The 22,466-nt window shown below is 44.3% G+C and overlaps 2 protein-coding genes across 2 annotated transcripts in view; both read left to right on the top strand.

Annotated features, from left to right (window-relative positions):
* Positions 1-22,466, top strand: part of LOC134404471 (placenta-specific gene 8 protein-like) — a 64,774-nt gene that overhangs the window by 15,619 nt on the left and 26,689 nt on the right. The window lies entirely within an intron of this gene.
* LOC134404472 (placenta-specific gene 8 protein-like) lies at positions 5,198-20,909 on the top strand. Its single transcript, XM_063135171.1, has 5 exons — positions 5,198-5,298; positions 12,926-13,042; positions 15,011-15,135; positions 18,824-18,937; positions 20,630-20,909. Exons 2-4 carry the CDS (start codon positions 12,937-12,939, stop codon positions 18,926-18,928), a joined length of 336 nt encoding a protein of 111 aa, XP_062991241.1. The 5' UTR covers positions 5,198-5,298; positions 12,926-12,936; the 3' UTR covers positions 18,929-18,937; positions 20,630-20,909.

Here is a 22,466-nt window from a genome sequence, read left to right as displayed (position 1 = left end):
GCTTGCCGTAAACAGTGCAATGCCATTGCTTGCCATCTGGTTCTGTTACACAAGGTAAAGAGGCCAATTAAAAAAGGAAGAACACGGATAACATTTGCTGAGTTAGTATGCAACGATGGCTAGAGCTACACTACTTCTTTATAGTGGTGTTGAAGTGCACTGATAACTATTGAGGGACAATCCACATTCCATACACTGCTTTTTATTCCACATTCATAATGATTTGACACAAGGTTTAGATCTGGCCTGGGTTTCTCTTTCCCACAGAGCCCCTATGGGAAGGATTCCAAGAGAGAGGGAGGCATATGAGGAAGACCTCAGGGCCTGCTCCGCTTGGACTTTCCCCTCCTCACCCCACAGGGCCACATAAGAAGAGCCCTGCTAGATCAGAACAAGTGTCCACCTAGTCCAGCACTCTGTTTACACAGTGACCAACCAGCTGTCGACCAACCAGGGACCAACAAAGCAGGACATGGTGCAACAGCACCCTTCCGCCCATGTTCCCCAGCAACTGGTGCACACAGGCTTACTGCCTCCGATACTGGAGGTAGCACATAATCATCACGGCTGGTAGCCATTGATAGCCTTCTCCTCCTCCAGGAATTTATCCAACCCCCTTTTAAAGCCATCGAAATTGGTGGCCATCACCACATCTTGTGGTAGCGAATTCCATAATTTAACTAGGCGCTGTGTGATATCTGCAATGATTGCAGTTACATAGGGAGGTTGTGGGTGCACACTGGCTTACTGCCTTGGATAATGGAGGTAATAGGGCTAGCAGCCATTGCTAGCCTTCTCCTCCAGGAGTTTATCCAACCCCCTTTTAAAGCCATCCAAATTGGTGGCCATCACGACATCTTGTGGAAGTGAATTCCATAATTTAACTATGTGCTGTGTGAAGAAGTACCACCTTTCACCAGCTGCCCAATGGGAAGGACCCGGATACCATTTTCTCTGTTAACACTGTTATTAATTTTATCAATATATTTTATTTACTTGTCGGATTGTTTATGAATGGCTCCCAACTTGCAGGGAAGTATAGATTGTGGGGACTTTGGGCACAAGAAGAGAGGAGGAAGGTTTGATTCAGGCAACACCATCAGTGCTTTGACACTTCCTGAAGCTGCATGAGGCCAAAGGGAAGGCTTTCTTCCTCTGGTCTACCTCAGGCCTATTTAAGCTGCTCCAAGCCATGCCACTAGCATCGCCACTTCAGTCTTACCCACCACCCATGTCTAAATGCTAGGGACATTTGTAAGTTGCCTGTTAACAGGGTTGGAAAGGAATTGTAACCCTACAACAACCCATGAGTTGTAACCCTACAACAACCCATGAGTTGTAACCCTACAACAACCCATGGGTTATTGGAGGGTTGTTTCCTCCTTCACCAAGTTGTGCTACCCGGATTCAGACAACACAACAAGCTGCACCCGGGCGATGGTTCTGGCAATTGTGCCCAGCAGGCGTTGTGATTTAAATAAGCCACCATGGTTTAAATAAGCTCCATAGCTTATTTTGATCATGTCAAGCAGGTCTGTGTGGTCAAATGTGAATGAGAAGCACAAGTTTTGCAAAGCTCCTTGGGCTATTTTGATCATTTCACATTAATAAGCAGCTATGGCTGCAGCCATTCTAATGAGTATTTTATTCCCCCCACCCACACGCCAAATGACTTCATCTTGGAACTGGAGAGATGTAATGTTAGAAATATAAAACAAAAAACCCCAAAGCATTTCTTCACACACAACACACTTTTAAGTTACAGAATTAGACATAATAATTAAAACATTAGACATCATTTAATTTATTATTGTATTTTTACTGCCAGGGAGATGGAGCAGTGTGTGTGTGATTTTCTGCCTCAAGTGCCAAAATAACTTGGCTGGTCTTAGGTACTAGCGCCTTGAATTGGGAAAGGGTTCTCCACCTTAGGCAGCAAAATGCCCTGCTAAGTTCCTCTACCTCACATTAAAATCTGCATAGAATGCATGCTGGATTTGCTCTGCGGCACGGAATTTTGCAATATAACCGTCATTGTGAACTTTGTAGGCTACGTGTTGTACAATTTCTCAAGTTAACTGTTAACTTGGTTTGTCATAATGATAAGTCATGTTGTATTTCCAGGCATTCATTCTGAGCAGGAAGCTGTGGATATACCCTTTGCAGAGCGACAATTAAATCAGCGCTCTGGAGTCCTTCAAAAAGTACCATGCAGATTTTCTTGGCATAATGTTGTTGTTCTCAAAACTATTATGCATGGCCCTTTATCCTCATTGGTTTCCCTCTGCTATTTTTAAAAGTTACTTTCTCCACACCAGGGCTTCTGGTTCCAAACATATGTCACTGCTGCAAACAATAGATTCTCGAACCATGTTCACATTTGTTGGTGTGCTGAAACTTCCACTGAGCATGTATTTGGCATTTTAGAGAGTTCAAAGCAACCCACATACAATGGCTTGGATTAGTCATGCTGCAGTCCCAATGTAATCAGTGGGACTTGAGATCAATGGTGTGATTAACACAGAGCACAGTCCTGGGCATGTTTAGACAGTAAAACAATTCCTACAATTCCCAGCATTCCCTAGCCAGCTAGATGCATCACCTGCAGGCCTTTTAATGTGGAATGGCCATTGTTCATGGCAGTAATTTCCATGGTGCAACCAGTCTTCGTCATCCACGTTTTATCTCCCTTTTGTCTGTTCTTTTACCTTAACAGGGGAAATCTCATTAGTCAGAAAGACCCAGATAATATGCAAGAATTCCTGTCCTGTTTACTCTTCTAAACTCACCAGTTGTTGTGAACATGCACGCGCATGTGTTTTGTATGCCTGTGCATGATTTGGTTTTCTTATAAAATTAAAAAAGTTCCAGAATTTCAAAATACTTCAGGTTTGCCATTTTGGAGTTTGTTCTGTGCTTCACTTCTATTTATTGTTTTGCTTTTCCAGTTCAGAGTTACAAGGAATATTTTTTCTGTGTATGTACAGAAGTAGCTGATCTACCTGAAAATGCCATTTTAAAAAATGCATGCAATTGGTATTGCTTATTTCACATAGACTCAGAGGTTTCTCGTTGCGTTCGTGTGACACACCTACACACTGCAGCTGACACCCTAACATGTCGCGACATATAGTTTGGAAAGCTCTGTTCTAGGGGCATGTCTAGATGGGGCGATATCCAGGGGATCGCCCAGGGATCATTCATTGTTTGAAATAACTGCATCTTGGTGGCAAACTTGGACTGTTTAGAATGCTCATGAAGATAATGTCCATGTGGGTATGGGGATCCAGTGGGGGCAGGGTGGACACGAGATTCAATAGAAATAAAAGGGGGTAGGAAAAGATCATGGAGGTAGACCGTCCCGCCAATTCTACGGAGGTGCGCATTAACAATGCTGCAATGTGATGCTCTGTGAGCAGAATCGAATCTGCGAAAAATCGGATTAATAATAAGGAGCAATCTCGTGGTCGTATAGATGAGGGCCATGTAGGGCTTTAAGGTCCAATGGGTAGCTGATCTACCTGAAAATGCCATTTTAAAAAAACAAAAAACGTTTTTACAGTGGAATCCTGCAAACTAGAGTTATGTGAGTTTCGGCATTTCATGAAAATGAGGCTCATGTTATGTTTCTCATACACAATGTGGATGGCTTTAAAAGGGGGGTAGACAAATTCATGGAAAATAAGGCTATCCATGGCTGCTAGTTCTGATGGCTCTACGCTACCTCCAGTATCAGAGGCAACATGCCAACGTACACCAGTTCTGGGGAACATAGGCAGGAGGGTGCTGTCTCCCTTGTATCCTGCTTGGGCAGCTGGTTGGCCACTGTATGAACAGAGTGCTGGACTAGATGTACTCTTGGCCTGATCCACCATGGTTCTTCTTACATTCTTCTAGGGCAGAGCTTTCCAAACTTTTCATGTTGGTGACCCATTTTTTAGACGTGCATCATTTCGCGACACAGTAATTCAGTTTCACTAGCAAACCGGAGGTTAAACTAACCCCTTATAAGAGATATGGACGCATACATAAATTGTAATAACGAAATGTATGGGGACACAACTTATCTCATGAAAACCTTTCATTTACGTTTTTTAAAATATATGATTTGCAAGATAATAACATACATTTCCAAGACTTTTCACATTGAACCAATTTTGTTGAGCTGCGATCGAGCGGCGGTTGAAATGCTACCAAAAAACTGGACCCATGGAATTTCTCGAATGCGTCACTTCAGGTCCAGCCGCGTCACCGGAAGTGATGCGGAATCAGCTGTTTCGACCCGATTATGCATACTGAGCATGCGCAGTACCTGTATGATCCCTGGACCGTGGTGTGCATACACGGATACAACGGAAGGGGGATATACCAGTGCACCATACTAATCGGCACCTTTGCTGCTTAAAAATGCATGCAATTGGTATTGCTTATTTCACATAGACTCAGAGGTTTCTCGTTGCGTTCGTGTGACACACCTACACACTGCAGCTGACACCCTAACATGTCGCGACATATAGTTTGGAAAGCTCTGTTCTAGGGGCATGTCTAGATGGGGCGATATCCAGGGGATCGCCCAGGGATCATTCATTGTTTGAAATAACTGCATCTTGGTGGCAAACTTGGACTGTTTAGAATGCTCATGAAGATAATGTCCATGTGGGTATGGGGATCCAGTGGGGGCAGGGTGGACACGAGATTCAATAGAAATAAAAGGGGGTAGGAAAAGATCATGGAGGTAGACCGTCCCGCCAATTCTACGGAGGTGCGCATTAACAATGCTGCAATGTGATGCTCTGTGAGCAGAATCGAATCTGCGAAAAATCGGATTAATAATAAGGAGCAATCTCGTGGTCGTATAGATGAGGGCCATGTAGGGCTTTAAGGTCCAATGGGATTTGTTCCCAGGAAAATGTGACCGTGATTGCAGCTGAATTATTTTCTCTGTGGCTCTTGTTTCAAATGAAACTTCACAAAACCAGGGTTACTTGAATTATGTCTCTGTGTAATGCTCACCTGTTTCCAGTTAAAAATGCTTAGATAAATCAGCGAATGAGCAAGTTTTTCTTCCTGAAACACGTTTGACACCTGACAATGTAACAGGAAACTTTTTTGTTGTTACAAAATTGCTTGTTAAAAGGGAGCAGTTATCAGTTTGGATATGTTGAGCTCTACTTCCTTCTGCATAAACAGCCAATTGCAGTCCTGCAAAGCTACAAAGGTTGGGCTGGGCAATAAACTATCCCTATAGCTACTCTTGACTTCAACTAAGAGGGTTCTCCGTCTCCTTCCAAGCACTTGGTAAGTGGCATGAATGTATAGTATGTCTCTCTCTTATTTAATATTACAAGATGTTTTTTGTGTAGATATTTAATAGTACGTTCGAGTTGGCTTGGAGATCTCTAGGGAAGGGAAACTAAGCTAAGGTAATAATGAATCTTAATTTCAGAAACCTTGAAGGAAAAAGCAGAACCTGTGATCATTTCTACTAGTTTTACAAACAGGAGGTTCCGAACCGGCTAGGCAAATATATATTTACAAGTTAGGCAAGACTGAATTACATCTACCTGATTTTCCTAATATATTTGAATTGCAAAAGTGGTCTTTTGCTAAATTTGGGAGGTGCTTAGGTAGAATTACTGAAGGGAACACAAAGGGCACGTTGGACAGGACAAGTGAGATGTGCAACCGTGGTGGGAAAATCATTTACATGCCCCTTTACGTGAGAGTCTGGTGGAGGGAGACGGAAATCACCTATGGAAACATAGATAGGCTTGGGGTTAAAATCCCATTGGATTCAAGTCACCCTTTTGTCCCAGTCTGATGCTTTCAGTAGGACTAACATTTTGGCAAAATTTGCTGACGGGATAAAATTTAAAGAACATATATTGTGGAAGAGGAGAGACACTTTTAGGTGGCAGCAGCAGGCTTGATAGAAGTTTGCTATTTGTTCAGTGTACCAGGTGTATATGATCAATGAGGGCTTGTTCGCACGCTTGAGTCACCTCCTGAAGCTACAGTTGCCAAGTGATGAACGTGGATGTGCGAAGCTGCCCTAAAATTCTACTCTACTCTGAGGGAGCCCTTGGCAAAATGCCTCCTAGCAGAGGCCTCATTCTATGTTGACAGACCTCCTCCAGGTTACCTAGTAGTGGCAGTGCTGGACACCTGGGTCCAGATGCCACCATTTTTATTTTCCCCCATTCCAACCAATGTCACGTCACGCTGGGACATTGTGGGAAATTAAAACAACAGCTCTTGAACCCAGACACTTTTTCTTTAAAGGAGCCCAGGGGAAGGGTCAGGTTTGTTCTGTCAAAGAGTTCTGTTTTGCATGTTAAAGGATAGGGTGAAACTGGCCTTTCTGGGGCCAATTCTACCACAGACCCCAAACCAAAGTGTTGGAAAAACTGCTTATGTTCTTTGAATTTTCCCTCCTCACCTACAGATTATGAGATGTTTCAGGCTTAAAAGGGGGGGGTTAAAATATTGAGTGTGCACTACCAATACGCCCAGCACCCCCACCCCCAGGCTAAGCCATTTGGAAAGTCCTTCCTTTATTGCCATCCCAGCAGAGCAGCGAAGCCCGTGGGTAAAAAGCGCCTCTCTAGTTTTGAACAAGGGACCAACCAGCGGCCCCTGCAGGCCCATTCCACTCCTCCCACCACGTATGCCAGGATCCCCCCCCCCCCCAGGTTTCTTCTTAGGCTTGGTCATTGGTGGGTAATTGGGCTGCTTTTTTCTAATGCCGCCTTGGAATGTAAAATGCAACAAAGAAATACCCATGTCTAGGGTGGGGAGGGTAGAAACGTTTTTTTTTTCAAGGCTGAGTCTGCACAAGAAGAGTAGAAATAGTAAATGTTTACATTCAACTGCAGTGAGACAATTTCTGATATGGGAGAGTGCAAAAGTTTTCTCGGTACGGTCTCTGAAGTTTCTCCTGCATTCAACCACATAGATAAACACACAAACTAGGTTTCAATTTTAAATTGTGTGTTCAGAGGTGTGAGCAGCAACGATTGAATATTTAGACCTCATTGGTTACATGTATGTGTCGTTTTGTCAGACAGTTGACAAAATATCTCTTAACCTGGCCCTTCTTTACTGTCCTCTAGGTTAAGCTTTTTAGTGTACTGCTATAAATTCTACTCCCATAAATTCCATCTATTTTTGGTTTTATTCCTTGGAAGCCTTGGATTACTTGTGTAGAGAGTAATAACAGAGGATGTGTGGGCAGGTGTCTGTTAGTGTCATAATGCAAAGACAGTGAAAGCTATACACTTGAAACTTGGCATGCATACTAAGGTGACCCTAGGGATATGCACCTGGTTGTTGTTGTTTTAAAATATATATATCCTACATTGATTGATTTCAATTAATTTTAATGTGTCCATGTGGTTGAAGCCTGCAGTAACATCTTCAGTCTGTAGGAGCAGACTTCCATAACTGGTACATACCTTTGCAGTCGGTATAGAATCATAGAATAGCAGAGTTGGAAGGGGCCTACAAGGCCATGGAGTCCAACTCCCTGCTCAATGCAGGAATCCACCCTAAAGCACCCCTGACAGATGCTTGTCCAGCTGCCTCTTGAAGGCCTCTAGTGTGGGAGAGCCCACGACCTCCCTAGGTAACTGATTCCATTGTTGTACTGCTCTAACAGTCAGGAAGTTTTTCCTGATGTCCAGCTGGAATCTGGCTTCCTTTAACTTGAGCCCGTTATTCCGTGTCCTGCACTCTGGGAGTTTGAAGCCAGAGGAAATAGTAGGCCAAGAGACAGTTAAATGGCTCCTCCTTCCCCTACTGTGGGGCAGCCCCCCTCAAGAGAATGTAGGGGACAGCTCAGGGTGTAATAGGGACGGTTCATGGCAGTGGGTGCCTAAGGATGCCAGAGGTCATGCCTTCACGCAGACTGGTGGGTCCAATTCAATCCAATGTAAATTTGCTTGAAGGCATTGCTGTTTCAAACTAAGGTCTATTCCAACCTATGCAAAACTGGGTCCTTTCAACAGCGGCAGATTAAAAACTCCTCTAAACAAAGTATACACCTAAACAGCAATTTGGTAAGTCTCAAGTCAGGTTTTGTACTAACAGTAACTCGAAGATAGGAACCTTTGAATGAATGTCTTCCTTTTATTGTAATACAGATAGATGCTTCCACTATTACGAATACCAAGGCCGTAGCTAGACCTAAGGTTTATCCCAGGATCATCCCGGTTCATCCCTGTCTGGGCGCTGGATGCCCTGTGTGGCACTTAGATGAACAGGTTTGACCCCAGGACAATCCTGGGATAAACCTTAGGTCTAGCTGTGGCCCCAGTTATGAAAGTAGCCTAAGTTATGGAGATAATGTTTGCTAATCATTTATTGTTAAGACAGAAGTGACCTTTGCTGAGTCCAAATGCTTACCAGAAATGTTCTACAGTGCCGCCTAGCAGCCTGTCACAAGGAAGGAAGTGAAACATATTTCTCCAAAGTCATAGCATATTTATAGATTTTTCTAAATATTACATCATTGCTGATATTATCTAGCTGACAGTCTAACTCTCTCTAAGAACTCTGAGCCTTCAGGGCTCACTGTCTAACTCTTTCGACGAGATTAAAGGTGCAATCCTATGCACGTTGAGGGAGCAAAATAGTGGTAAACTCCAAGTTGTAGGGCTTTTTTCTATCTTTTTTTCCTATGCCTAGGATTGTGCCCTAAAGTATACAAAGAAAGCTTGCATATATCTTACAGGTACGATTAGATTAGTTCCGAGTTAATGTTTTGAGAAAACAAGTCCTAACTCAAAGCGTACTACCAGAAGTAAATCAGATTTTTCTAAGAATCAGTTGATCAAATGTATAGGGTGGCTTCCTGACGAAGAGCGCCTGGCATTACAATGGCCTTATCTAGACCTACCAGTCTAGCGGGACGGAGGGGTGAAGATCTCGCAATATTTTTATCACGAGATCTCCCCCTCTGTTCACACCTCAGAGGGAGAGGCATCGCGCCCGCCATTTTCTTTTATTTTCTTAAAGGAGAAGATGTGCACGAGCACTTGTGCGCAAAAGGTACATGTGTTTTTTTTTAAAAAAAATGTTTTTCCTGCTCCTTCCACCTCACCCCCGATGGGTACAGTGCTCCTAAAGAGCTCTACGCCCCGTGCACGGGTCCCGGCTCCTCACGAGGAACTGGGATAAACCACGACACCAAGCCACACATTCCGCGGTCTCGGGATCAGCCCAGGACCATGGAAAAAACAGGCTCAAAGGGTAGGGCGAGATCCCGGGGCAAGGGAGGGATCATCACTCCCTGGTCCCAGGATCCCCTGTACGTCATGTGGACGCACAGGGACGATCCTGGGGAATCGCCCCGGGATTTTGCCCCATCTAGCTAAGGCCACTAATAAGGCATCATGCAGCTATTCTGCCTTTTCTTCCTTGATGTATTTCCCATGGTAAGAAAAAAGCCACGAAGTACTGGAAAAGCATGAGGGTTACAAATGAAATAATGACAACCTCTTGATCCCCCATAAAATTCTGCAGTTGTGTGATAGAAGCCTCACCTGGTAGCACATGTAATGTTTAACATGGCTTAGTCAGTATTTATTGGCCATTAACTGTTAAGTACAGCTTTAACCTTGTATAATAAAGTTTTACAATCCGACATTCTTCCGATAAACTTTGACCCCGGACATTCATGCTGCAATCCTATACAGACTTACCTGGGAGTAAGGCCCATCGACTTCAGCAGGACTAACTTCTGAGTAGACATGTATAGGCTTGCACTGTAAGTCTTATACCATTTTTTTATTTATTTAATTTAATTTTTATACTGCTCATCAACTGAAACTCTTTGGGCAGTGCACAATTAAAAACCATAAAATACAAGTATAAATTTAAAACATTAAAAGTTTAAAAAGCAATATATAACCAGCTACATTAAAGACCAGGGAAAGCCTATGTAACAAGGTATGTCTTCAGGAGACGTTTCCCCCCCCCTCCTGAACTGCACGAGGGAGGGTCCCCCAGAGGGTGGGGGCCACCACAGAGAAGGCCCTGCCACCGGGTGACAATATGAAAAGGAGGGCAGGGCTCCTGTATCTTATATATGGAGAACCTGGTGAAATTCCCTCTTCATCACAGCAGTTAAAGCTGCAGGAGCTATACTAGAGTGACCAGATTTAAAAGAGGGCAGGGCACCTGCAGCTTTAACTGGTGTGATGAAGAGGAAATTTCACCAGGTTCCCCATATATACAAATGACACTTGCTGAAATTTTCTTTTCAATACAACTGTTAAAGATACGGGAGCCCTGCCCTCCTTTTCATATGGTCAGCCTAACCGAGGTTCTTCATGGTGGCATTCTGTTTGTCTCGGAATGGCCAGTAGGGCCTCCTCTGAGCATCGTAGCTGTCATCCAGGTGCATGTAAGGGAAGGCGGTCTTCTAGGTATCCTGGTCCCAAGTTGGTTAGGGCTTTGTAGGATAACAACATAGCCTTGTATGTGGCTCGGTAGCTAACAGGCAGGCAGTGCAGTTCTTTTAATACAGGTTTTATATGAGCAGAGCTAGGTGTCCTCGTGAGCAACCTAGCTGCTGCGTTCTGCACTAGCTGCAGCTTCCAAACCACACACATGGGTAACCCCACATAGAGCACATTATAGTAGTCTAATCGTGAGGTTACCAGTGCATGAATGACCAACAGAAGTTGATAATGGGTGTTCCAGGCCGCTGAGGTCACCTGGGCCTCCAGTGACAGAGATGGGTCCAGGAGCAGCCCCAAACTATGGACCTGCTCCTTCGGAGGGAGTGCAACCCCATCCAGAACAGGCAAACACCCCAGTTCCCGGACCTGGGAACCACCAACCCACAAGGCCTCTGTCTTATTGGAATTCAGCTTCAGTTTATTGGCCCTCATCCAAGCCATAACTGTATCCAAGCACTAGTTCGGAACGTGCTCATCATCCCTCAAATACAGGGCCGGTGCTACCATAGAGGCCACTCAGGCGGCCGCCTAGAGCGCCAAGCTAAGAGGGGCACCGGGCACAGTGCAGCACTCACTCGTGTTGGCTGTGAGCCGGGCCAACCCGAGGATTCAGCTGGGCCTGGGCGGGCAAAATGGCGCCCCACGCCCGCCCAGCCGAAGCAAAGCCAGGGATGCTGGGGTGGGGGTGGGGCGGCTCCATGTTCAGACTTCCGGAACGCGCCCGGAAGAGAGAGAGAGAGATGGGGTGCATGGGGTCTTTGAGTGAATGCATGTGTTCATGCATGTGTTTGTTTGGAGTGAGTGATGCTGAGTGTGTGTGTGCGTATGTGTGTGAGTTGGGGGGATGATTGGGAGGTGATATTCCTATTAAATAATGCATTTTAGACCCATAGATGGTCCTTTCCAATTTGTTTGCTATAATTGACATGACGTATTTCTTGCACTTTAAAATAAATTTAGCAGTTTCAAGTTTTGTGCTTCTTATTTTTTCCAGGAAGCATATGTTCTTAAAAATCAAAGTTGGCATTTTTGGGGGGGGGGGGCAGTGAAAGTAGCTCACCTTGCCTAGGGTGCAAAACAGTCTGGCTTAAATAACATTAAACAGCCCTGCTTAAATAACGTTCTGACCCTTGAGTTTTTTTTATAATTTTATTTATTATTGTTTGTTTTATTTCGGTTAGCAAGATATCATTATCAACCTTTGTGCCTTTTATCTGATCTCTTATTTGTTTAATCATCTCGGCTCCCAATTATCTCTTATTCAACATATTTGTATAGCTACTTCAAGATAAGACTTTTTTTCTGAATGGGAGAAGAAGATAATCTCTGTACGTGGGAGAAGATAAACACTTTCTTAAATAATCCCAGCCTCTAGATGTGCTGGACTGCAACTCCCAACGCATGCTGGCTGGGAGTGGTAGGAATTGCAGTTGTATACATCTGGATTATTATATTGTAAACCTATGCGGCAGGGTCTTGCTATTTACTGTGTTATCTGTACAGCACCATGTACATTGATGGTGCTATAAATAAATAATAATAATAATAATAATAATAATAATAATAATAATAATGGATGGGACCAGGTTGAGGATTGCAGATTTATCTAGGAAGACCATAAGGAAAGGAGGACAGGGCTCCTGTATCTTTAACGATTGTATTGAAAGGGAATTTCAGCAGGTGTCATTTGTATGCATGCAGCACCTGGTGAAATTCCCTCTTCATCACAACAGTTAAAGCTGCAGGAGCCCTGCCCTCTTTTGTATCTGGTCACGCTAGGCAGGGCTCCTGCAGCTTTAACTGTTGTGATGAAGAGGGAATTTCACCAGGTGCTGTATGCATACAAATGACACTTGCTGAAATTCCCTTTTCTCTACAGCTGCTAAAGATACAGGAGCCCTGTCCTCCTTTTTATATGGTCACCCTACACTATATACAGTCCAGTGGCAGGATCTAGGTTTACTAGGTGAAGGGCTCACTGGGTTGAGAGTAGCAGGATCTGAAATCTGGGTCTGGGTCAAAGTTAGGCATGGTTGGGCACCTACCAAGTGCCCATAGCCCAGCAGGGGCCCAGTGACAAGAGTCCCCTGGGTTTGCTCCTCCTCTTTGTCATAGCAACCTGCTTGTTCATCCACCCCTCACTCTGGACCAGACAACGGTGGTGGTGAGAAGGAGGAGCAGGAGAGGCCACAGCCTACTTGCTCCCTGGCTCTCTGCCTGCTGTCAACCAATCAAGTGGCGGCAATGATGAGACAGAGGATGAGGAGCAAGACCAGCTAGTGACAATGGCAGTGAGAAGGGAGCCCACTGAGCGTGTCTTGCCCAGGGGTCCTCCAAAACCTGGAGCCAGCATTGTCTGAAAGAAAATCCTTGTGCCGTATTATAGTCACTTCAGGATGTGGGGTGCTTTCGTTTGTTTAACCTTTGCTTTAATCCTCTCACTTCTCTCTGCTTTTATCTAGCAACGTCCAGAATGAACCCTCAGGTGATCATAAGTCAGCCCCAGGTCGTGGTGGTCCAGCAACAAAGCCCTCAGTGGCAAACAGATTTACTTGACTGCTTTAGTGACTGTGGAGTATGTGAGTAACCTTGCAAATATTTCATGGTGGGGCTGCCATAGCTTTGTTGGAAAGGACGGCCTTTCCAGCCCAAGAGCTTTTCATGATGGAACTAATACTTCATCAACAACAAATGTTTACTAAGGGCAAGACTTGGTTAGTTGGGAGCGGCAGGATCAATATAAACTCTGCATACAGATGTCATATTTCATATTATAAACCAACTCCACCCTTCAGTCATCACTATAAGGCCTCAATTCTCTTTCAACCAAGCTTGTCCTGGCCTGCCCAAGATTAGGGCAGCATCGGTATGACTGACATTGTGTAGATTAGGTTCATAGAATCATAGAATCATAGAATAGCAGAGTTGGGTGGGGCCTACAAGGCCATTGAGTCCAACCCCCTGTCATGTCAGCTAGGCGATAGCTTCAGCTATTGGGCAGTATAGAAATGCAATAAATAAAAACTTCACAAATCCACTTGTACCACAGAGAGGTAGTCACCTCCAGAAAAATTGTTGTCACAGCATACCATCTATCTCCTCAGCCCTACAATCCTGGGGCAACGAAACCTAGAAATAAATTCCTGTGCTGACATCCTAAAATCTGGCATAGGGTGGACAGATATAACTGTCAAAAAGCAGATGGTAGATACATTTTCAAAATAGAGGATGGTAGGAGTGGGTCCTCTGAAGACCTTGTACTAGAATTTGTGATTTATGGAGTTTCGTTATAAATTACACTTTAGTTGGGTAAACTGCTGTACTATAGAATTTGCTACAAGATATAGGGATTCTCTACATGAGGCTTTTATTGTGTGCTCGTCATTGGTTATCCCTGGTAGTTTGCAGGTGCTTTACATGACATCGTAAACTCTCCCGTGCTTTCTGGCCATTATCACAACTTTTTTCTTAATGGGGAAAATGCAGTATTTAATTTTAATAGTGCTCAATTTTGCTATATCTCAGCGCTATCTAGTGGCTGTAACATGAAACATATACAACTTGCAGATTATGGAAATCCCTGAAAAAAGTATGTGTAATGGAGCTGCTCTTAACTCCTCAAAGAATCAGAAAGCAGAAGTCCTGGTAAAGGTGTGAGATAAAAGCCTGGTGTAGAGAAACCCATAGTGACGGCTTGAAAAAGTGGAGGATAAGGCGATACATGGCTACCAGTAGGGATGTAAGCAAGGAAAATCCCGTAGGGGAGTAAAAAATAGCCAAAGAAAAGGGCGGAACCAAGTAATCTTCTACAATAATATTATTAGTTAAAGTTTTATTAAAGTGCCAGGTGCCTGGCACTTTAATAAAACTTTTACTAATAATATTATTGTAGAAGATTACTTGGTTCCGCCCTTGCCTTTGGCTATGTTTTACTACTCTACCAGTAGGGATGTACAGGTCATGTTAAATCTATTCCATCTGTGCTTTAGGGATGGTCAGGTGTCTTTTGTTACATCATCTGCTCATTGATGGAATCAGATTTCCCACCACCACCACCAGAATTATGTCCTGCTTGTTTTAATCTGCATTAGTGCAAATGATTTGTACTTCTACTAATTTGCATTTGTGCTAATTTGCACTTGTGCTAATAAGCACTCGCCCTAATGCAGACATGTGCTAATGAATATTAGTGCAACTCTCCACCACATGTGAAAAATCGGTCCACAAGTTCCGTGGAATCCACGTGACTCAGGAAAAGCTATTCTGCCACAGAATCCACAGGTCAGATTCATAGAAAGCTGAACTCATTTGAAACCATTGAATATTTTTCTGACATCCCCAGCTGCTAGTCATGATGGCTCTATATTAACTGCAGTATCAGAAAAATGCCAGAGAACATGAACAGGATGCTGTTGTCCTCATGTCCTGCTTCTGTGATTCCCAGAGGCATACAATGCTGGACCAGATAGTCCTTTGGTCTGATTCCATAGGGTTCTTCTTATGCTCTTACCTGAGGAGGCTTCATGCTCTGCTCTGTCTCTGTCTAGGCCTCTGTGGGACCTTTTGCACCCTGTGTTTGGGATGCCAAGTTGCTGCAGATATGGATGAATGTTGCCTCTGTGGACCAACCATGGCAATGAGGTCTCTCTACCGGACAAAATATGGCATCCCGGTAAGTGTATCATGTAACTTCACTGCCTTCTCTGGTTTCTTGAATTTTGTGTTGTTGTTTTTATAAGAGAGGCACTTTAAGCGCATGGCTTTCTGTTCCTACAGAAGGTCATCTGCTTTTAAAATTACACGTTGTTCTAAGGGAACCCCTATCCTATTTGCACATATAAACACTCTCCATTTATATTAGGTATATTTATTCCAGTTTAACTACCATAGCTTTCCAAAAGAATTCTGGGGATTGTAGTTTGATGAGAGTCCTGAGAAATCGCTTAGTAATATTTTTTACCTCATCATTCGCAGAACTGTAGTTTCTAAGATTCCTTGGGGAGAAGAAAGGACAGTTAATCCAGCCTAAGTCTAGTGTAGATAGACCCTGCTTAAGAGGCTAGTGTGACCTATAATACTTTTACAGAGTTGAAGGTGGCTGTCAGGAACAGGCCCATTCTCCCTAGTGTGGGGGACAGGCTTTCAGAGTCTCGGAAGGGCTCAGAGGCTGAAGAAGAAGGAGGTGTACACAGTCAAGACAAGAACTCCAAAACATCCCAGGAGTCAAGGAGGAATCTTCCCAGGAGCTTATCAGACAGGATGCTCAGGCTCAGAGATCACTTTCCCCGCCCCCTGAGAACTCAGTCTTTGTCAGAGGGGGAGGGAACATCGGACTTGACAGGCTCTAGAGTCTGCTGCAGAGTCCAATGAGTGGATTTGGGGAGAAGTGGGAGGTGGTCTGCACAGGAGAAGCTTCACCTTGAAGACCCTTCCTGAAGGATGGATCCAGTAAAAGCCTGTTGAGTGCTATAAGGAACTATCCATTTAGTTGATAGTTCCCTTCCGCTCTGACAAAGACTGCCTTGCTTTGTTAAGCTAATTAAGCTTGAAGGATATCTCAGAGCCTTCACACTCCCTTCAGGTGTGAAGAGATGTCTGTTTACTGAATAAAGCTTTGTGGATTGCACAGCAAACCTCCTTATTGTCTCACATCTCGGTGGGTGGGCTTAGAATCCCGACAGTGGCATGACAGAGCCGTCCTAAAGTGCACACTGTCATCCCTCATCAGATAACTTTCTAGGGTTTTGTACAGCATGAAGCTAAGGCAGGGGCAGGGAGAAACAGGGCGAGCCTCTACATCACCAGGGCTGGTGCTACCATAGAGGCCACTCAGGTGGCCGCCTAGAGCGCCAAGCTAAGAGGGGCGCCGGGCGCAGCGCAGCACTCATGTGCGTTGGCTGTGAGCCGGCCCAGCCTGAGGATTAAGCTGGGCCTGGGTGGGCGAGATGGCGCCCTGCGCCCGCCCAGCCTAAGCCAAGCCAGGGACGCTGGGGTGGGGGTGGGGCAGCTCCACATTCGGACTTCCGGAATGCGCCCGGAAGAGAGAGAGAGAGAGAGAGAATGTATGGGTGAATGGGGTGCATGGGGTCTTTGAATTAATGCATGTGTTCATGCATGTGTTTGTTCGGAGTGAGTGATGCTGAGTGTGTGTGTGCGCGCACGCATGTAAGTTGGGGGGGATGATTTGGAGGTGATATTCCTATTAAATAATGCGTTTTAGACCCATAGATGTTCCTTTCCAATTTGTTTGCTATAATTGACAGGACGTATTTCTTGCACTTTAAAATAAATTTAGCAGTTTCAAGTTTTGTGCTTCTTATTTTTTTCCAGAAATATGTTCTTAAAAATCAAAGTTGGCATTTTTGTGGTGAGTGTGTGTGTGTGTGTGCTAGGGCACAAAATAGTCTGGCACCGGCTCTGTATATCACACGTGGGCATCCCATGTCCCGCAGGCCACATGTGCCCCAGAGCCAACTTAAGTGCAGCCTGCCGACCAGCTCCCCACTCCCCAGCTGATTGGCCTCCTCTCATCCCTATTGCTCAGCTGATTAGCGCTGGTAACCGCTGAGGAATGCTCCAGTTAGTGCAATTCTAAGCTGAGCAGTGGGAAAGTGGATCATGGAATCACTGTGATCCCATTGTATGGTTTTCCCCCTCCTTATTGTTATCTGTGCTTGTTTGTGTGCTTGAATATGAGAGTAAATATGCATCTTATTTATTTACTTATTTATTTATTATGTAGTACATTTCTAATCTACCCAATAAGTAATGTTCTCTGCGCAGGTTACCAATAGTTAAAAAAATTAAATTGCCATGCAACAGTTAAAAATATAAAATACAATACCCATGTTTAAAAGAGTAAAATACAATATAATGCAAAACAATTAACAGCACGGATAACCATAATAGCCTACATCATCATAATCTTACTGTTCCTTGTTTTGTATTATTATTGTATTGTATTTGAATTGTTTATAATAGTGTATTTAAATGTGATTTTTAATATTTACGTGTGAACCACTTAGGCCTTAGCTAGACCTAAGGTTTATCCCGGGATCGTCCCAGGGTTGTCCCGGGATCGTCCCAGGGTTGTCCCTGCCTGCTCCCGGGATATCCTGTGTGTCATTTACATGAACAGGGATGACCCCGGGACGATCCCAGGATAAACCTTAGATCTAACTAAGGCCTTTGAGACTTTATATTAAGTGGTGTGTAAGTATTACTAATAAATAAACAAATAAACCTACCATCCCACATTGTATGTAGTTTTCGGGCGCAAAGGAGTTGCCCCCCCCCCTCTGCTTGGACAAACCTATCTAAAATCTATGTGGGTAAACACTATAGCAGCCTCATCCAACCTGACATCCTCCAGATGTGTTGGATTGCAATTCCCAGCATCCCCAGCTGGCATGGCCAGAATGTTGGGAGTTATAGCCCAACACATCTAAGGGGTACCAGGTTGTGGAAGGCTGCAACATAGTAATAAGAGATGAATCGGGATTCTTTTCATGATGTTAAGACTTTGAGGTTTAACCATTTTTCAAAAAGAGATACTAATCTGAAATGAATATAAATCAAATTAGCATCACCAGCGTTATACTTGAATAATGCCTTTTAAAACCTATTCAGTTCATTTTATGCTACAATTGTAACTTATGTTTAATGTTTCTGGGTAAACAAGGGGTTGTTCCAGACAGAGGCTTCCTAGCATTAACAATGAAAAGAACTACAATTCCCAGTATTCCCCAGCCAGCCAAGCTAAACATGCATAGGGTTATGCTCTAAGAAGACACTTAGGGCATAACCTAAGAGAGGCTCTTCTGCCTTTTCTTCCTTAATGGATTTTCCACGATAAGAAAAAAGAAGGAAGAAGTGGCACGAAGACACGGGAGGGTAATAAGAGAAAGACAATATCATCTGTAAACACACACACACCTACACCTGTAAAATTCTGTGAATGAGGCAGAGTGATGGAGTTATAAAAGTGTCATCTGGAGGAATCCATGGTTAGAATCATGTGTGACCTGTTCCTCACAAGGAACCACGAGGAAACGTGACAAACCATGACGCCCGGCCACACATTCCGCGGTCTCGAGATCAGCCCGGGACCGTGGAAAAACCGGGCTCAAAGAGTAGGGTGAAATCCCGGGTCAAGGGAGGGATCATCCCTCCCTGATCCAAGGATCCCCTGTGTGTCATTTGAACACACAGGGACGATCCTGGGGATCGCCCCGGGATTTCGCCCTGTCTAGCTATGGCCCTAGTTTTATTTTCTGCTTAGCCTTGCTCTCTCTCTCTCCCTTTTTTTTTGCTATCCAAAATACCAACAACAGCATTAAATGCTTGTTTTTGTTTTACAGGGATCCCTCTTGGGAGACTTCTGCGCTGTCAACTTCTGCCTCTCCTGTGCTCTTTGCCAGCTCAAGAGAGACATCAATAAGAGGAAAGACATGGGGATCTTCTAAAACAAAAAGGTTTGTTTACGGCGCTTAACGTTATCCATCAATTGGAATAACAATTGGGGAAGCTACCCATGTTTCCTCTAAGCCCTTAAGTGCAACGTCTAAAAATACAAATGCCTGTTTCCCAGAATTCCACAACACTTAAGCACAGTGTTATAGTCAAGCTGAAGTTCACAGGGTCGAAGATTTGGGACTTTTTGATGAGCAGGGTTATGACGTCACCTGCCACCCTACTCAGGTGTTCGGCAGCTTCCCTACTCTGTCCCCTCACAGTATCTGGGGGAGGGCGGAATGGATTTCCTAACAGCAGCATATTGGGCCAGCTTGCATGACATGGCAGCTTAATTAATCCTTGAGAAGCTGCAACGCCATGATAGATATGCAATCCCCCACCAGGGATGGCTGCAGCTTGTTGTGTGTAATCAGCTTGACCCTCACTGAAATGCACCTGCAGGGAGTGAGACACACTCTATTTATTTATTTATTTATTTATTTATTTATGACATTTTTATACCACCCAATAGCCGAAGCTCTCTGGGCGGTTCACAAAAATTAAAACCGTGAAGAGCATACACTCCGTGTATATTCCTTGCACTTCCTGTCATAAGGCGAATGGACACGTTACGTTAAATGTAGGGCTGTGCACCCACCCCCCGACCCACCTTGGAGGCTGTTCAGGTGCCCCTGAAGCAGCCCCGGGGCTGCCTCAGGGGTTGCCCAACCTGCCTTGGCGCTGAAACTGAGGTGAAATTTGGGACCTCTGAGGCGACTTGGACTTTTCTGGGTGCCAGCTGTGCAGCCAGCACCCAGAAAAGTCTCCTCTTCCCCACTTACCTGGTGCCTCTGCTGCTGCCAGCAGTGGTGGCTTGTGTTCGGCGGCTTCCACTGACGATGACGCAGCAGTCAGCAGTGGAAGCCGCCGGACGCAAGCTGCCATTGCCGGCGAATGAAAGTAAGTGGGGAAGGGGGTGGGAGAGGGGCTCACCTGCAACCGCCACCACTGGTGGCTATAGAGGTACTAATTACAGCAGAGGCCATGTGATATCTTAAAATCGCACGGCCTACTCCCTTTCATTTCTGGCGGCGGCAGCACCGGAAGCCGCCAGAAGAAAGATGGTGGTGATGACGGAGGCAGCAGGTAAGGAGACTGGGGGGTGGGGCTGGCTCTGAAGCACCGAGGCGGTCTGAAACTTCGGAGCCAATTGGCTTCGGACCACCTTGGCCTTCGCCCAAACTGCTTCAGATCTGTGATCCGGAAGTCCGAATCACCCCGATCTACTTCGGATTCGGGGTTTCGGAACTGAGGCGGTGCACAGACCTAGTTAAATGCATAGGTTTGGCCCTGTGCGTGTAATTGCTTTGTAAACTTTAAACAGCAATCATTGGGAGCCATAAGAAGTAGGGAGAAGTTTTTTATTTTATTTTTTAAACTTTAGCCCCACACCATCACCCCAATGAAAATCATCACCCCAAAGCTATCTGCTCCCCAAGCATCTTGCCTGTTGTGGTTTTGGATAATAGCACAGCCATTAGAGTTTATTTGGCCCTTATTCTTGCTTATTTCTACTTAAATTCATATCCCACTTTTCTACCAGAGTGGCTGTCAAAGCCGCTTACGGCCAAACATATAGAACAATTGTCCAAGGAAGTACTGGACTTTTTTTTAAATCCCTCTCTGAATGTTTGTTCATCCTTCTCTTTCAGATTTGCCTTTCTTCCACAAGTCTGCATCCTATCCAAGTATGTTTCAATGTCATCCTTCATAATCAAGTCAACCATTGCTTTGAGCAATACGTTATTCTCTGAACCTGATACACTGGCTGTTATTACCAGGAAAGCAGTATAGTCTTTAAACTATATATGTGTGTGTAATTTTGATACTGGAAATTGGTTGAGAGTGAATAAAAAGTGCTGCTTACCTCACCTGTAATGTTTCTTGAAATCGATACATTGTGCACTCTAAGTAAAAGGCAATATTTCTTGACATTTCTTCTCAGTCTCCTACTTTTGTTCAGTTGGTGTATCGGAGAGAGATGGGATGGGGGGTGGGGTGAATGTTGCAAAACACTTTCTACGAGCATTTCTACTCCAGGGGAAATCCCGCAATTTACTGCAGCTTTCTGCTTCCATATTTATCCCACAATCACCACATGTTCTCTTTCCACACACTTCCCTTCCCCCTTCTCCTTTTCCCCCTTTAACCAGGAATTTATACAGCCACAAGATGCCGCTGGTCTGCCTCTTCTTATATTGGATTTCCTCTTTACATGTTGAAACGACAAGGGGATCTTTTAGCTACTAGTTTTTCCCCCCTGGTTCAAATTAAACCGAGGAAATCCTTCCTTGGGATGAAAGAGGGACTGGATATTTACAATGTCATATAATCGCCCTGGAAACTTCGGGAGTAGCTAGTCATGATCCTGCGAAAAATAGCTTGTTTAAAGAAGCTGCTTGCGCATGTGGATTGGAAGAAGTGCGCGGTGCTGGGCCGATGACACCGCTACAGGGAAAAGATTTTTTTTTTAATGCACATGAAGCACAGATGCACAGCAACACATGAGGGGATAGGAACTCTGTTGAATACGTGCTCCTGCGCAGAGGTATGTTTGTATTAAAACACACACACACCCGGTGGTAAAACATGCTGAAACCCATCCAAAATGTGGCGATTCCTGCACACCTCCCAATACCCATGCACACACCTCTCACAGCTGATTGACTGTTCTCTGCACCCGGAACTCATGGTGAACAGCAACGACCTCACAAATGGGTGGGGGGCACACCACAAATGTTCTTCAGAATGGAAGCGAGAGAGCCAGAAAAACCACGACAAAAACAGTCAGGGATATTCCGGGAAAGCTGAGAGGTGGAGCAGAGATCACTGCGGGAGCAGGTGAACATCATGTGCCCCGTTAGTGATGACTGCGATACAATCCTACAATAAATGGCTGGTGTAGACTCCCCCTGAGTTCCCAGGGACAGGGGAGGGTGATCACTTTTGCTTTTGATGTTGGGCTTTGAATATGTAACATCTAGTTTTGTTATTGATAATTTTAACGTATCACCGCTTTTACTGTTTGTGGTTGTTTTAACCGTTGCTTGTAATTTGTTATTGCTTTTAGAAATTGTGCTTGCACTCTTTTACTGTCTGTATTATTTGGTTTTATGATTATGTTGTACACTACTCCGGGTACTTTTAGGAGAAGAGTGGGGTAGAAATAGTTACAATTATTCTATTGCATTAAAATCTCAAAATGTGTACTATGACAAACTGCACTCTAAGAACCACATGAATGATGATGATTCATGTAATTATTTTTGCATCATTTATTCTACTTCTGCAAATCTTAGGAAGGGGCAAGAGGCACGGAGGTGAGAGGTAGTTTTGGAATTCACACAGGTAATTGCATAACAAAACCATTGCATGGACTCTACTGCCAGCTGTTGGCTATAGGAAGAGCCTTTAATTAGTCTTTTATGTTGATTATGATTTTATTATTATTATTATTATTATTATTATTATTATTATTATTTTCCAATA

The sequence above is a fragment of the Elgaria multicarinata genome, chromosome 10 (genome assembly GCF_023053635.1).
Source record: "Elgaria multicarinata webbii isolate HBS135686 ecotype San Diego chromosome 10, rElgMul1.1.pri, whole genome shotgun sequence".
Classification (NCBI taxonomy): domain Eukaryota; kingdom Metazoa; phylum Chordata; class Lepidosauria; order Squamata; family Anguidae; genus Elgaria; species Elgaria multicarinata.
This window is presented reverse-complemented; position numbering and strand designations above follow the sequence as displayed.